The sequence below is a fragment of the Coloeus monedula genome, assembly GCF_965178545.1.
Source record: "Coloeus monedula genome assembly, chromosome: 6".
Lineage (NCBI taxonomy): Eukaryota > Metazoa > Chordata > Aves > Passeriformes > Corvidae > Coloeus > Coloeus monedula.
The window spans coordinates 11,634,754-11,652,308 of NC_138786.1; the positions used below are offsets into that span (position 1 = coordinate 11,634,754).

General features: G+C 38.0%; 2 protein-coding genes across 2 annotated transcripts in view; both read left to right on the forward strand.

Annotated features, from left to right (window-relative positions):
* The window catches only part of IRAG1 (inositol 1,4,5-triphosphate receptor associated 1), a gene marked incomplete at its 5' end in the record, with an annotated part of 28,559 nt that extends 26,485 nt beyond the window's left edge, over positions 1–2,074 (forward strand). The window contains 2 exons of the mRNA XM_082283206.1: positions 194–325; positions 1,303–2,074. Of these exons, the coding sequence (XP_082139332.1) occupies positions 194–325; positions 1,303–1,543 (373 nt within the window). The 3' untranslated portion in view covers positions 1,544–2,074. The remainder of the gene's footprint in view (positions 1–193; positions 326–1,302) is intronic.
* Positions 2,075–7,672: 5,598 nt separating this feature from the next.
* On the forward strand, positions 7,673–16,564 carry LYVE1 (lymphatic vessel endothelial hyaluronan receptor 1; the record flags this gene model as incomplete). Its single annotated transcript, XM_082282799.1, has 6 exons — positions 7,673–7,754; positions 11,830–11,989; positions 12,096–12,235; positions 14,514–14,807; positions 15,574–15,652; positions 16,378–16,564. 6 exons carry the CDS (start codon positions 7,673–7,675, stop codon positions 16,562–16,564), a joined length of 942 nt encoding a protein of 313 aa, XP_082138925.1.
* Positions 16,565–17,555: the final 991 nt, after the last annotated feature.

Below are 17,555 nucleotides of genomic sequence, written 5' to 3' on the forward strand. Positions count from 1 at the left end.
CTCTGTTAGGGAAGGGTGGCTGTCTGTGTGCCTTACTCATGGTCTTCAGCTAATTTTTACTCTTGTTTGAGTGCTGCAACACTGCTACTTGTGTTTTATTGCATATAACAAAACATAAAGCTAATTTTTCATTAAATAAGATCATGCTTTTACAACATCTGAGACTAAGAAATAAACGTTTTGTCTGATAAAGATATCAGGAAGCCTTGAAGAAAACCAAAGAACTTCAGGAACTGAAGGAAGAAGATGAAGAGACGCCCAAAGAAAGTCATGATGAACATGAAGAAAGTGAAAATGAAGATGAGATAAAAAATCTGAAAAGCAGGTGAGGCAGTGGTGTAACATATCCATAAAAGAGGGCCCACTTTTTCTCTTTGTGGTACCCAACCAAATGTTTTATACTCTCATTTTGGCATGTTTTCCTCCAGTCTAGGGAAGCGTATTTGAAATAGCAGTATTTACACAGAAGGGCATATTCTGTGACAAAGTAGTTGCAAAATGCAAAACTTTTGATTTTGATATTTCAGCTAAAGCTGTACGCTGACATCAAGATGCTTCATCTTGATGGAGTTTGCTTCTGCTTTGAGGTAAAAGAATGCTCCATAAAAGTTCTTTAGATGCCAAAAGGCAGCTCTCTGTGGATATGCACTGTCTCATGAAGGTTGTAATTCAGGAATCTGACTTTGTGCCGTGTGTCATTGCTGTCACTAGAGTGACATTGCATCCATCTGTACCCAGTGCTCTCTGTCTGTACAATGCAGAGGAACTGAATGCTGGCCAAAGCAAGTAATATGTCCAATCCCAGGTTAAGGCAGGGATCTTTACTTGATCCAGAAGAATTCATCTCCATTCCATAACCATTATAGCTATAAACAACTGTTGATTTGAGATTTCAGCCATGTTCAGAGAGCAGCCATCTCATTAGTCATGGAAAGATCATTATTGGAAAGAAATGTTTACCACATATTCCAATGTTGAATTTAGTTGCTCAAGCTACGAACAGTGCAGAATTTTGCATGATATCCAGCTCTGAGATTTGCCAGCTGACAGGTGGGAGAAATAGGAGTCATGTTTACAGTCTCCAGCTGTCTCACAAATATTTCTCATATAGACTAGTTGGAGTTGGAATATCTGAGTGTACAGCTCTTCATAAAGGAACTTTACAATTTGATTCTTCTTTGGCAAGGTATTTGTATTGGGGAAAAAGATGGTGTACCACCTATGACACCTTTCCAATTGAAAAGCTTAAGATAATAAATTTGCATCTGATTAATGTATAACATTTTTCTTTTCATTTTACAGCAGACTTGAAGTCGTCGTTAATTATTTATATATCCTGTACCCCAAACTGTGCAAACACTGGAATGTGTTGTGGCTTGTAGTGGCTGCAATAGTCATTTTTGCTGTGGTGTTGGGAATCTACCATTCCTACAACTCCTGCGATGAAAAGTCAGAGGCACCTGAAGGGAAGGCCAGCTGTTCTGCGGCCCATCAGTATTCCTGGTGGAACTCAGGATTCCGACAGGAGCAACGAACGGAATAATAAAGGAGCAACCACGCCCTTACGGTCCCTGAGCAAGTTTGTGTAGTAGAGCACCGTTGTTAAAGGTAGTGCTTAGTCATCCCTATGGCTGTTACACGTGATCCCTTAAGTGAGTTACTCTCCACCACCAGGTTTGGGATACATGGTGAGCATACCTTGCCAGGAAGCCATTCTGATAAATACTCCTGTCTGTCCTCTTATTGTAAAGGATTCGTACAAATAAAGTAGTGTTGAATCACGGTAAGGTTGTGGCAGTAATCAGCAACAAGCAAGACATTTAAAAGAACAATTTGCACAGGACATTGACATTTTGAAGACCATCATAAAACCTGCATTTGCAGTTAGTGCTTTACTTTGTATTTCTTGAATTTATTGTTGATTGTTGAAGTACTAATTGCATTTAAGTCCTTTGGGTTTTAAGAGGCTAATTAATTTCCTTATTCATTATTATTGGGTAGAAATAGAAACTCTTCCATGGAAGAATATAATTATATTCTAAGACCAAATTCCTTGCTGCTAAAATAATTTTATAAGAGGAATTATCTATATGATTATTTAAATGGAATGCTAAGTACATGCATAAATATGGTTTATGATATACTTTAAGAATGGGACCACCACCTTTTTTAAAACGGGATACTCAACAGAACCTAAAATGGACTCTAGGTGGCACAGTTGATATCATCCAATAAGTCTGGGAATGTCTGATATATAAAAATTTGCAAAAAATTTACCTATGCTACTCAGAGTCATTGGTGGTTACAGCCAAAAGTGGTAGCTGCCTGGAAGAGTCCATGTGCTGCCCAAGCCCAAAATACAACAGTCTTGGACATGGGAAGCAATCTTCAATTCTTTATTGAAAGAAGATAAAAGAAAACAAAAGCTCTTCAAACCTCTGTATAGAGGTGATCCCACGAAATGGACTCTGCCCTACTGCTAACACTGGAAATAGGTGTTGTTTGAGATCTGCAGCAGGAGCACAGTTCTGAGAACAGCCAGAACCCAACCAGTGCCTACATGGATCTGGCCATGGAAGCAGTGAGGGCTTAGGAGAGCTCACTGCAGGTTTTCAGTAGGTCATTTTCAGAATCTGATGCCAAGACCAAAACTGATCTGATACACTTCCAAAGCTGAACTACCACATCAGGATAGATCAGTCTTTTGCCCAGATTTTTTGCCAGTTCTGCCAGTTTGGCGGTTGTGAGTTCTTAAACAAGAATGTGAATGTCACTGCAGGTGTGCCATTTGTACCCGCTGAGTGTCACTTCTGAGTGAAGGTGAACCATGTTTGTTTTTCCATAGTTACAGCCACAATAGCAAACCCAGTGTGACACTTGATTGCATTCCTGTCCTGCATTCTCCTGGCATTTTCTGATTGAGAAATGAGTCTGTTTTCCAGCTGAAGGATAAGAGTGTTATGAAGTACTGTAATTTCAGTTCTGATGCAGTCAATATTGTCCTGCCTTCTTTTGGCGGAAACACTGAACCTCAAGCTAACTGTCAAAGAAAACAGGCTTCTAACTCAGTCAGAAATTTAATTCACGTACCTGGCACTAGTACCAAGTATCCTGCTGGTGAATCTTCGTTGGCCACGTGTTTCTTAGGAGACGTTTATAAGGAGAAAGAAAAAAAAAATTTAAAAAGAGCAGACCACTAACACCTTTATTTGTTTTTTTTTTCTTTTGGGTGTGGGGAAGGGAGTCTCTACCCAATTATGAGGTTTTCTTTTTTTGTTTTAAAGTATATATTATTGAGGATTAGTGTGCTTAAGGAAGTTTAAAAAGGATAACGGGGAAGTGTGATTTGGTCTTAAATTGCAATTGGTAAAGAATAAGACAGGAGAAGGTTTCTTGCAAACTACTTGGAATCTGTTTGGTCAGTTAGAATTTCTGACTGTGAAGAACTACTGTGATATTTCATGTACTTTCAGTATTTAAAGAAACCTGTCAGTTGTTTCTTGAATACTTCTTTACTACAATTAGCTTCTTTAACTTAATATTCTTTACAAATAACATTGATAACTTAATAATAAGACAATAAAGATTGAAGGTAAATAGCCCTAATCAGAATTCTCTATGCCAAGAATTATGGCACGTATTTATGTGATGGTGGAAATGTTGGGCTGCACTGAAGAAAAATAATTAACAGTGCCTGTAATTGAATTAATTTGCTTTTATTTTCATCTGCACTGTTGTGAGTCCAACAACTTATTTTAAGTACACATAGAAAGTTATTGATATCAACATGACCCTCTAATTGCTTAATGTTAAGCGTGTGAAGAGGTTTTATTGGTCAGTGGGTGAATCTCCATCCTCTCTTGAAATTCAGCACACTGGCTTTTTGTGGAATTAGTGTGCAAGGGACAAGTCCCGTAAGTAGTTGTACTGATTTGAACTGAATTACTTGCATGTCTGATGTAAGCATAATGTAGCCCCAAATGAACTGAAAGAGGCAAGAGATTTTAATGGGGGCGCAAAAATGAAGATAAAGTTTATTTTAAAAAATTGTTCTTTTTATAACTACTTTGAGCAAACTGCCCACAAAAAATAACAAATCACAATGACTAACAGCACACTAAATAGCTATGCTTATATTTTTCAGTTATTTAATTAAAACACCTTTTGTTTAATAGGAAACTAGATTAAGCTCAAAAACTATTCTAAATATAATTTTATCTATTGGATATTAGTTTGCTTTATCTGGAAAAAAAAAGCCAAACAACCTCTTCTGTGTTCAAAGATCACATCAGATAACAAGAAACAGACCTATTATTTATGCTATTAACACTGAAATAGTTTTCTTGAGGTGCAATATTTATTTTTATGCTTTAACATGACACATTTATGGTTTCTCCTGCACAGCACAAATGTTTCTAGCAAAAGGAACTTCAAAAGGGCACTATTTTTGTGTATCATATTTAAATTTGTAATATTGTAAGATTTTGCACAAGTGTGCTGGTATTGTACTGTATAGTATCACATACTTGAGTTTTGAAATAAAATTATGGTTTCAAAGTGCTCAGTGTTTTTACCTTAAAGATTTGGGGTGGTCTGTCTGCATATTGATGGCCATGTCCTCATGAAGTAAGTCCTCCCTTGTCTACACTGTTACACATTCCAAGGATCTTGCTCTTAGTCTTCCAGTTCTTCAGGAAAATGGTCCAGAAGAAGAGAGCAAACTCTGTCAGTGGAGAAAGTGTTTGTAAGCAGGGTCACCCCAGCCATGCCCTAGAAACCAGCTGAGAGAGGAAGCTGAAATATCCTGCAGAGAGTTGAGCTCCTGCTTCAGAGGGAGGCCACGTGTCACGCAGGAGGCTGAACATGGGAAGCCACAAGGGAAATCTGTAAGCAAAGGATTCTGGGCAAAAGGTTAGGAGTCTTTATTTGCTTCGTGTCCTTGTAGACTTGGGAGGTCTGGGAAGCCTGGGTCTTGTGGGGAGCAGTCTTGCCAGAACAGCAGGTAGGAGTCAATGCTCAGCTTCTGAATCTCCGATGGTCGCTGTCAGGGGACAGACTCTGGGACATCAACAACGTGGAAAGGAATTACTGTTTCCATGAAAAAACCCTGATATTTGTATTTTCTATGTGATTTATTATTATTATTATTTGTTTTCTCTACTGTTGTTCAAGTTTCAAGGTTCCTTTTGAAATGATTGTAGAGAACAGTTACGTGTGTTCTGCCTTATCAAAAGTTTTCTGTTTAGCAACCCTCATCAGCATTTTAAAACATGCTGACATAAAAGGCTGGGAATTCTTAATATAGGTTACAATAAGTATTTAGGTCAAAGACTAATTAATCATTCAGTATAGGTCTGCTTTTTTTACCACAGTAATTATGAAGAAGACACACCAAAAGGGTAAAGACCTTTTGTACTGTTACAGTCCAGATAAGTGATCTTCTACACAGTTTTGGAACAGCTGAACTACAAAAAGGAAGAAATAGACAAAAAACAAAGTTATTTCAGTCTCGCTTTGTCATTCTAAAATTCTTTTCTCCCTCTCCTAATCTGTAAGACCTTGTGAGAGAGCTTATATTATTGTTTGGTGTTGTGAAGGTGTTTATCTCATTTTTACAGCTAAAAATCCTACTAAGCATCAAGAGTTTGACTAAAGGAACTTTGCCACAGTGAGGATAGTAGGCACAAAGTGTTAAGACCCGGCAGGACAATTAGCATGCAATTTTAAAATGTCAGAAACCCTATTAATTAGTTTTCATGGTAGGAAACACTTAGCAGTTCAAGGTAAGCATTTTCAATTACAAGATTTTTTTTAATGTTCTCAGTATTTTACAGCCACAGTCTATAGTCCATGAGAGCTACAGAATAACTATTTGTTTCAGCTTCTACCTTGTAAATGCAAGTGAATCCTCTTACAACCTCCTTCAAGTGAGAGCTCAGTCTGATGACAGTATCTGACATTGCCATGGCTTTGTAGGGGCAGGTAAGTACAGCACAATAAAGGAGGGAATAGAAACTGGAGCTAAAAATTTGTCTAAAGATCTCAACAAGTTTTACCAAGTTCTGTTCCAAACCACAGCCCAACCACAATCCAATTTTCATTTTATCATTGCTAATGGAGACATGATTTCACTGACCCCCAGCATTCTCCTCAGGCCTTGTAGGTGCCTGTCTTACAGAACACCATCTAATAACTGTGTTACATGCTGCTGCAGGAGATGTGCCTGTGCCCAGTTAACAGTTAATGCTATCTCATATCTTAACTGGTGACTTTCTAAATGCAAACCAGTTTAAAGAGGTAGTTACTGCTACACTTGTGTTTACAGGACTCCGAAAACAGCCTGGAGACATAGGACATCTAAAAGTTTGCTGAATCACAAATCAAACATGATGAAACAAAATCATCCTGTTGCAAGAAAAAAAAAAAACCAAACTGAGACCATTCTGAACTGTACAAGCAGGTAGAGCAATTTATTAATTAGTACTTGGCATTGGCAAGGTGCCAATGGAGCCAGAGGGTGAGGCAGCAGGGGTTTCTTAGCTGAAAGAAAACTAGGAGCAGAGACGTAACTCTTTAAAAACATAAAATACTTGCAAAATGTAAGGGAAGAAACCTATCTTCTGTGTCCATTGCCAGCAGGAATAGAAGTGATAGGTTTATACCAGGGTATGGCTAAGTCAAGTTAGAGCAGGGTATACCTTTGAACAGTAAAGAGCAGTGAGTCACTGAACTAGAACATTAGAGGAAATGTTAGGAATCTGTCACTGGAAATCTTTGAGAACAGGTTAGGCAAACAACTGTCAGGAATAACATAGATACAGCAGACATGACTGACACTAAAGGAATAAGCTCATCTCTTGAACTCCATTCCTGTTCTGTGTTTATTGGAACCTCTGAAAAAAAAAAAATCTTTTGCTAAGACGGTTTTCTAAGTTATAGCTGTGAGGATCATCTGTGTTTTGAATCAATCCATGGGAAACACTCTTTGCTGGAAGTTCACAAAAGGCAGCAGTGATGGCACTGGCTGCCACCTCTGTACCTACAGTCTCACAAGGAATCCCATTTACAGTAGTGTATCTCCAAATCTCCTCAGAATTAGGTTTCATATGACCTCTGTGTTATGGGAACTATTTTTGCATTTGATCTCTAAGGGAAAAAAAAAGACAAATAGGATAGTGGGGAATGGATGCCATTCCAATTCCAATAACAAAAAAGAAAAATCTTGTGTGGCATATTGTGGTACAATAGAAGATTAGTTTTATTTACCAGATGAACAGACAACATGAATAATGATCTGTTCATCAGTAAACCAGGAAAAAATAGCAAAAGAAAAACTTCTTTCAAAGTGTTTACTGACTTAGCAGTCTAACAGCCTTATCTCCCTTCCTCAGCCGTGTTTCTGAATCAGCAGTAATGAAATTTTCCAGCAATCCCTACATGAAAGCGAGAGGAGGGGGTGATTAGGGATTTCCGGTCCGTGACCTCGCCCTGGAGTGGGACAGTCAACGCATTGGCTCTGACATTCTTTCTATGAAGCAGTGCAGTGACGGCTGAAGTTGCTTTCCAGAAGTCATCTCATCATCTGACAGCATCCAGCACCTTGGCTTTCCTTAGCACAGGAGACAAATCACTTTGAATTTCCTAATTTTCTGAGTTTTCCAAGCTGGTGGCAATGGCAACTTATTTTGGAGTTACCTCAGCAGTGGTTTTCATCTGGGTTATGACATTCCTGGCTCAAAATTACTTTGTAACAGGTATGTAAAGTTCCACTTTTTAAAGTCTTTAAATCAGTAGCTGGATTTACAAACCAAAATGTGGGGAAGGAGAGTGTGTAAATGTGTTTCTGGCAGAGGAAACCACAGGGCTTTGAGAATACAGTGCAACAAAACCTGGCATATAGGGAAACTTTCATTGTTGGTGTAATTCAATTGCTGAAAATGCTGAAGCCTTTTTATCTAAATGCCACAGAACTGCTTATTTTAAAGATCTGGTATCACATGTAGGATTAAGCTCAGATCTATTGAAATGTAACTTTATTTTGTATTATTTTAAATACCAGAGCAAACAATTTTGTACAATCCTCAGAGAGCAAAACATGAGACCAGTTCTCTTTCAAATTCCATTACCAACTTGACACAATCCATCCTAATTGCAGCAGCTGCTGAGATATCTGGAGATACTCAATGTATATCAGAAGCCTCCAGATGCTTCACTGTAATTCTCAAGGAGCTAATGCTTGTTGTATTTATGTTAAAGAACATATACAGTTTTCGCAGACAATTGGTTTTCTCACCTACTGAAAGAGTTCTGGACTGAGTAAGTTAGGTGCTCAAGTCCTGTTGAAATTCCACAGGATTGGAGTACCTAACAACTGTAGTGTCCTCCAGCAAAATCAACACTGTACAATTTTCACTGGGGAAATGGAGAGCTTGCAGCTGTTTGGATGCCCCTTAGCTCCCCTCCAAGGGAGTATCCTCCCTTGGGATACCTTCTACTGTACCCTTGTAGCTCCAAGGGCTCCAGTTAAGCTCAGGGCTGATCTCCAGCTGTGTCTTGAAGCTGTTTTGTGGCATGTCCTGTCCCCTCCTGTAGTGATCTGCTGACTGGGCTTCACACAGGGACTCTGGATTTAGGCTGTAGGTAGCCTTGTCCCCAGGGTGGACTTCAGGCATATGAAGAACCATCTCCTGCTGTTCCCAAATGGACTTTTTGGATGTCTGACTCGTTGTCTTGCTCTCTCTGGGGCTGCCAGTGAAACCTGCCGCTGTCACCACCGTGGTGCTGTTCAGGTGCTGTGGGACTGTGCCCTGGTTGGTGAGGGCACTGCCCTGCCTGTCACCCTCTGCTCCTGGCCCCTTTCCCTGCGGAACAGCCTCATTCTTGCTGCTCTCTGACACCAGCAGCCAAAGGAAACTCTAATAAATCAGAGTGAAGTTTAGCACCAGGCAAAGAGAAAAACAACCACTCTGCAAAAAAAGCAAAAAGGGAACTAACACACAACAAGGCCAATACCCATAGCTTACAAAAATGGAACAATTTTCTTCCTGTTCTATGGCAATTCTGTCTTGCTGTGAGATTCTTCTGTCTAGGTCTTCCCACTTATTTCAGTAAACCAAATTTTTAACCCAAGACCAAAATACTGCGCAGAATGTGCCAGTACTAGATTACCTAAATAGAGCAGAGCTTAAAGCATGGCTGTGTGCAGCTTGTGGACCAAAAGGGATAATGTGCTTCCGAAGGACTAGTCTGTCTCCTGTACAAACTCAGTCATCTTTAGAACAGAGTTCAGAGGTGATTTAAGAAGTGATGACAAGACTTGAAGAGGCTACTGTTCTCTTTCTAGATTCGTTCCTCACACTGTGAAATTCCTAACTTTTACAAAATGTATATTTTACATCACTGTTTTGTTTCAAAAGGCTTAGCAGATTTTAAGATGCAACTTTTGACCGTATCCTAAAGTCACTTTTCTTATAATTTACAAGTTAATTTTCTGGTACTGAATTTCTATATTATGCTGTGTATCTACCATGAAATACACATGTGAAAATATTTTTCCTGGAATTGAATGACTAAAGACTGTAGCAGTTCACAAGTACCTAGGTAATTTCTAAGACTTCATTAAATTCCTTCCATTCAGCTGCTCAGCTTTATTTGAAATTCGTGAAGTTGGTCATTGAGAAGCTTTCTTTCTCAACATTATGATTTTTTAAAGTTTTATTGGCTCAAATCTGAAGATAGGGAAATACTAGACTAAATAAGGTAGACTTGATATCTTTGATAACTGCACACAGACCTTCACTGATGTGCCGGTTTGGACAAATTTGGAGGAAAATATCCTCTGATAGAAGGCAGGTTACAAGCAGCCCTCCCCCACCAGGTTTGGGAAAAAATGAATTTTCCTCCAAACACACAGAAAAAGGATAATAATGCTAAATAATAAAACCTCTCTCTGTGGAGAGAAAAACCTGGGAAAATTTCAGAGTCCTTCCATAGGTAGCCTCTCCCTTCCTTCTTGGAGCTGGGACAGGGTGGGCCCTCCTCCAGGACCAAGGCCTCGGCGGAAAGTCCTCCCGATGTATTCTGATGTTGAAACTGTCCAGCAGAGAAGAAGGGAAAAAAATGAAGTCCCAGGAAAACAAAAGTTCAACTCTCTGTCTCCCTCTGGAGAAAAAGAAAGCCGAAAGCTGGATGGAAAGCAAGCAGTGCCTCCCCCCGCTCCTCTCTCTCACCACAGCAGAACGCAGAGAGGTTTTATCTGTGTCCTTGAAAACAAACTAAACTGCTTTGAAAGTTTTGCTGGGTTTTTTTCTCTCCCCCCTCTCAGGCTCAGTTTAAAGGCATAGAAAGGCACAAAATTAATTTCTGGACATAGGGCAGCAATATGGGATACACATCATAAAGTCACCCCAAGACGAGCAACAGGGCTCCTCTGCATCCCCCTTCAATGTGTTTGGGCTTGACTTATGTTCAGGTCAGGGCTGGATGCAGCCACAGTTTGTCTGTGGGGACTGCTCAGGTATTCAGTGGCTTTCCCTCTCTGCTGAGATAAATCCACCTGATTCAATGATCACTCTACAAAAAAGTCCAATTAAACTAAATGTAAGGATGGCAGAGATGGATCATTTTCCAAAAGCCATTTCCAGCCCTACCACATCCAGTGGGAGCAGGAGCTAAAAGCCTACCTGTTTTTTTACTGCTCCACACAAGCTTAATCACCTTTTATCCCCTTCTCATCACATGAGTAGCTTGGCTGCCAGTTCTATCTTTTCATTCATAAAATTCAGTTTAATTTGTCTTGTTAAGGAGTCCTAGGGTGGATTTGGCAGCATCACTTCATCCTCCCTTGAGAGTTTGTGGATTGTCTGTATTCTGAAGCATAGATTTTATGAAGTATTCATTAGTGTACACACCTACTGAACACAGTCTGACAAACATATTGAGCAAGGTAGTTAGATAACCACCTGTGGCTGGTGGTTATCTGACCTGTCTGCCATGAAATACTGAAATGTTTCATTTAACAGGGCAATTACTGTATATAACCCAAAAAGAAAAAATCCTTTTTTCCAGTAAATGCCCCTAGTAAAATATGGAGGCAAAACAGTAATATCCTTTCTCCTTATTCAAATCCTGAATTTTGTCCTACGCCCTTAACACAGCTGAGAAAGAAGAGCAGGTGTAACCTGAGCTATGCACTTGCTGGTGCAGGTGTCATAAAGAGTGTGCCAGCTGTGGCTGTCTAAAAAGCTGGATGAACTGCATGGAAAAGTATCATAAATTCACCTGGCCTATCTCCTCTTTTCCTGCTCCCTGCCAAACACAGTAAATGGAACACTTGACAGTAGCTGGGGGAGGGAAGCATCATGCCAAGCTAGGGAAAAAAAAAAAAAAAGAGTTTAGGAGGAATAAGGAACATCAGGAATTATAAAATCTTTATTTTTTCTTATTGATACATTAATTCAATGAAAAATTATGTCAAATACCTTTGATATTATATACCTTACCATCTTGATAAGAAGGGTGTAATGACAGAATCAACGCCTTGGTGCATCTGCTAGCATTAATTTATTTTAAAAAAGAAAAGAAAGGAAAAAGGCTGTATATAAATTTAGTCTAATGACAGTCAAACCTCTTGAAATTCCAGACTATAGTGTTAAAAAAATATGTTCTATTTTTAAAATGTCTTCTATGCTAGAAATTATTTTTCTACTATCCTCAAGCTAGAAACTTTAAAAAATTTTCAATTCAGTTGAATGTGATCTTAAATCCTTCATGAGGAAAAAATGCTAATATTCAAATATTAACCTTGACTATTTTATGGCTTGATTACAGGTTCCATTCATTCATCTTGCAGGATCAAGGGTATAGGAATTTATCTTGATCAGAAAGCTAATTTCTCAGAAGCAAGTAATGGATGTAATAAACTCAGTCTACAGCTGGCAAGTAAACAGCAAGTTGAAGAGGCTCTGAAGCACGGCTTTGAAACATGCAAGTATGTGCCACCAGTTAGTGGCCCACCACCTTCAGTGAGCAGCCTCACACACAGCTGAGGCTGGTGATAAATCTCATACTAAAAGCACTGATGCTTTTTATTGTAGCTTCGGATGGGTGAAAGAGGGATTCGTTGTTATTCCTCGGATAACATCCAACCAGAAATGTGGTCGGGGAAAAACTGGAATAGTGCAATGGAATGCTGGCAAGGAGAAAACATTTAATCTCTACTGCTTCAATTCCTCAGGTATGCAAGCATGACAATTACATTTTGTGTGTGTTTTGCTTTATATAGGTTTTTTTAAATCCTCATGAAAAAATCATAACGAGTGAGTTCCTATAATTTGTTGACCCTTTCCCCCCAGTCTAAACACTGTCAAGCTGTTCTTAGCTCAGAAGCTTCCAAGAAATACAAAAGGTGAATTCAGTAAATCCCAATTAATAATTTGGTGCTGCCATGAAAGCTCTCGAGGAAGAGCTGCTTTTACCATTCTGTAATGTTGACACAACACTCTTAATATGTTTTGATTATTTGGGCATGATAATTTAAAAGAGAGTGAATTGAATCTTTAACCAGGGTGTCTGTGTGCGGTGTGTCTGTTCTCCCAAAAAGGCCAAGAGTGGGGTACTTTGGGAAAACTGGATTTTTTTTTTTTTTTTTTTAGAAAGGGAAATGTGCCCATTAAGCTAAATTAAATTATAAACCAGAACTGCCAAGAGACCATAAAACTAATTAGATTCCAATCTATAATGAGTAAAATCCAACAGCCCTCTTTAATATGCATCATCCTAGGTGTGAAAAGACCTGTCCTTCCCCTCACTGATTATTTGCAGATTGAAGATCCAACAGTGGAACTTGGGCCTTGATATAAGTTAGATCTCTGCACTATAGATCAATACAGTTTCTTAATGGCTTCTGTGGTATTAACTAAAAAAAGTAGCTAGAGATGTTGTGTTCCTGCTTGTGTCCCATATCTACAGTTATTACATAACAGATATCCCAATAATTAGACCAAATAAAGGATCATTTCATTATTTATAGTCAGTCCCTAGGCTTTGCCCAATGAGTTTTAGACAACAAGAGCGAGAGAATATGTACAAAACCATGAAGGTTTTCAGGAAAGTCGTATGAACAAGGGTTGGAAAAAGCAGGAGAAAGATGGAGATGCAAGACATGCCCGTGCAAAGATGTAAGGACCTGAGACCCTGCCTGGTGACTGTGAAGATTGGAGGTTCCAAAGAGACTGAGGATAAAGCTGTAGGGAGAAGGCCTGTGCAACATGGTGTTTCACTGCATGAAATTTGTGTTATTCTGCATCAAAAGTGTTGGGTTGATTGGGTAACGCTAAAGAGGCAGCAAATAATTCCAAATTACTTGCTTTGTTTTGCTTTAATTAAAAGAAAATAACTACATACATACTGTTAGAGTATGTGAATAAAGTTAAGCTTGCTCAATGGTTAGAAAACCATTTAAAAATGTATATTTCACATTGGGATGATTCTGCATTCCTTTATCTTAATTTCCAAACTGTTGCCTGCTCTAGGCATTTCTTACCCAAAATATTTGTCAGAAGCTCATTTTGTCAATTTTCTTGTGCCAAAAACATTGCCAAAAGCTCTTGAAAACCATAGTGGAAAAAGTGTTAAGCCCTTGCCCTTTGGCATTTCATTCTGTAAAGGTGACTGCGTCATCAGACTTCCCGTGGGGATTCAGCTGGAGAACAGCACACACATCATTTGCCAGTTATTTATGTTGTAACCTGGTTGCTACTTTAGTGAAATTTTTATAGCTTTACAGAATATAGAATTTCACTAGCAAAGTAGAATTTCCACATTTTCACAGGAGCCTGATTCAGAACTCAGCTTTTCCAATTCACTATAAAAGTTCACTTGCACCAACATTTTTATGCAGACAACATTCACTTCTATTAAATGACTTAATTTCTGAAAATTACTTATTTTTCTTCAAACCTGAAGTTTGTTACTTCCTATCCCCTCCTCCCCACTTAGAATAAAATCTCTTTATTATCTCACACTGGTGCCTGATTTATTTGAAACTTATAGGCTATGTTTTTTTTACAGGAAATCAAATTAATTTTCAAAGTATCAAGAATACAAGCTTGTATTTTGAACATACACACAATACCATGGAAATATTTTTGACCATTGAATCTGCAGTTAAGCCTTCTGCTCTGTGGGAGGTTATACTGTTGGGTTTTATATGCAGTATTACTCTAACTAGTTTCCATGAGGAGTGGAGTCATTGGTATGGAATCATAAAATAAGTGCCACACTCACTCAAAGGAGTTTGTAACTATGTGAGTAATGATAAAATCTGTGTAATCTAGGTTGCAACCACGTGTTTGAAATGGGGATGCCTGGTTTGGGCAAAGCTTTTCTAAACAACAACAACAAAAAAAATTCCAGATGGGAAAGACTGAGGAACAATTTCAATAAATGTGTGTGCAGTAAGTACAAAAGTGGCATCCAACACAACTTTTATGTATTTCTTTTCTCTGCTGAAGATGTCCAGATTAATTCATGTCAACCAGACCCAACTCCAACCACATTTCTTTCATCGAGTGCATCAAGGGACCAAACTGCATATTCAGCCCCTGATTTGGCTGAGAACATCACAGCAGTGACAGTGACTGAGTCAGAAAAATTCCTGAGAAACAGATTTCGTGTCATATGCGTGACTGAAACAATCTTACCGACAGAGGGGCCTACCACACAAATGCCAGAGGAGCACTCACCCACTGACTCTCCCAAACACACTCCCCATCTGGCCTTTAAGAATGATGCTGTTGTTTTTGGAGGTAAGGGCCTTGTGTGGCAGTCATTTAATGAAAAGAGCTAATTATGTAGGAGTCAGGAGTCAAACTGTTCACTGCTGTTTGTGTTTGCTGCTCCACCATCCATTTTGGTACAGCTGAACCTGGAGGCAGAATAGGAATGATACAGTTTTGCAAAACAAAGCTTATAAAGCAGAGGATTTTAAAATAGTTTTGAAGTAGAACTAAGATCTGATTTTATCCTTTTTTGATAATATTTTAATATGAAATGATAGAAGTTCATTCTGGTTAATGTGATTTGGGGTAAATACATTTCTGAAAAAGTCTTGGCAAACACTCTGTTCTCAGTGTAATGGAAAACTCACCAGGTTCATAAAACCAAAAGAAGCCAAGAAAGTTTTAAGGAGACTTGTTCTCGAGATATGAGGTGTGAGTAAGCAACCCTAACACACTGCAGTGGAGAAACAGACTAAGTATGAGGAAAATCATTCTAACTAAGGATAATTAACCACAAGAATGTGTTCTCTAGGCAGGTTGCAAAAACCCTCCAATGAGCAGATTAGACAAATATTTGTCAGGGAGGGCCTAAATACCAGTTTTAGTCTATCCTGAAAGAAATGAGCAGGAGTAACTCAGCTTTTGATGTTCCTAAAACTTCTTCAGTTGATGTGGATGTATTCTGACACTAGACTGGTTTTAGAAGAATCCAGATTTATGCTCATGAGCCTTTAGAAAGTCAGCATTAAGTACATAAATAAAAACTCTGTGCTTATATCACTTTTATCTCCAGGTATCCCCACTGCACTTCTTGTACTGGCAATCATCTTCTTCATTATTTCAGTTGTTCTAGCAGTCTGTTATATCAAAAGGTAAGTTGCTATTATTTTTTTCTCTCTTGGAATGAGTTCGCTCCTAGAGTACAATCACTGAATATTTAAAATATAGACTAAAAAGCAGAGAAGTAATGATGATGACATAATAGTGTTGCACAAATTAAAAAAATCTTAAACCCAGTTATGCAGATAAGATTGTTGTTGTTGTTGCCACTCCCTGCTTTAGAAAAGGAACAAAAAAAATATTGCCTATTTTTAATTGGTCAATCATGCCTAGTGTGAAACATTTCCAAGTGTGTCAAAATAGCAACACTGAAATTTGCATCTGTTCATACATAAACCTGTTTATGCAATTTTATCCTTTTTTTTTTCTATGTCAGACTCAAGGTGAAAGTTTTTATTATTGGACTGTGATCTTGCTCAGAAAAAAATAGTTGTTGAACTCATTTGTCAAAAGTAAGGACCTTGAATACAGTGCATCATTAAATGCTACTAAAAAGTGTGCATTTTTCATATCCTAGCACAGACAGCTTTATCATTGTGTACCACAAATCCTAAATATGCATTGTTTGTTTTTTTAAAAAATACCCAAAATTTCTTTAGAAAGCACACTGCTTGAAAAAGCACAATGATCTAGCATGTCACTATCCTCTATGAGACTTCTGCTTGAGTATGGTAGAGTAAGTAAATTCTAGCTGTTTGAATGATACAACCAAACCATGTCAGTATTTCTGCTTTACTATCCTTTTTTCTTTTTAAAGGTACAAGAAAACCTTACCATTTTTAAACAAGAATCAGCAAAAAGAAACAGTTGTAACTACTGCTCTCAAAGAGACAAAATCAAATGACCAGACACTTGAGAAGGAAACACAGAATAATGGAAATAAGGTAGAAGAGTGTAAAACTAAGCCTGAGGCCACAGTAAAATGTCTAGAAGCAGAAGTTTAAAGGGAAGAATGTACAGTTGTTGATGGAAGTATAAAATGAAGCACACAGAACTTAGCAATGCTTTTAAACATAAGTGATTGTAAATACTCATATTTTCTCTAACATATGAGAGTTGTTTTTTAATAATTACATCTCTGGCAACAAGTATTCTTGCAGAAGAACATGCTATCTTATTTACTTGAAATAAATTTTACAAATCCATATTACAGCTCATTTTTCATCTTTAATAAAGAAGCAATTAGGAATATGCTATTAATGACGTGTACTACATTAACTATTTGCTTGGAATTCAGATCAATATATAATGAAAAGGTTTTTATATCTAGCTGGAGGATGTCTGATAGCCTAACGCCTAAAATGAAATGCTGACACTGTAGTTCTTCCTCATGTAGATTAGCTTATTTCCATTCACTAGTTGCATGCTGTTTTTAAAAATATCTCTTTACAAACAGAAAAACCAGTTCTGTTTACAAGGGAGTGAAAACTCAAAGACCCACTGTCATTCAAATGCCCAGGGAAGGGTACAAAGATGCTGATGTTTATACAGATATATATATATATATATATATATATATATATATATATATATTTACAGCATTGAATAACTTTCTTGGATACCTTCATTACATCATAATTTACTGCTTTATTTATTAAAACCATTATCATTCTTCCACATCAGATACTTGACAGAGGGGGGAAAAAACAAACCTTGAACTGTATCTCAACACTTACACTGGAGATCTTTTGTGTGTCTTTAAGTGTGGCTTTCATAATAAAGGTCTCAGGTGGCATGGGATGTCTACAGTACTCCCTAAAAAATAAACTACGGTGGATGTGTTTGTCTGGACAATGTATTCTCATGAAAACTATCTCACGGTAAAAAGAACTCATATAACCTTAATGTTGCAGAAGAAATTAGTTGTTATAAAAGAACAACACTAGCAGTTTATCAACTATTTTCCTCAATAAAGAATCTAGATAACTTACCTTT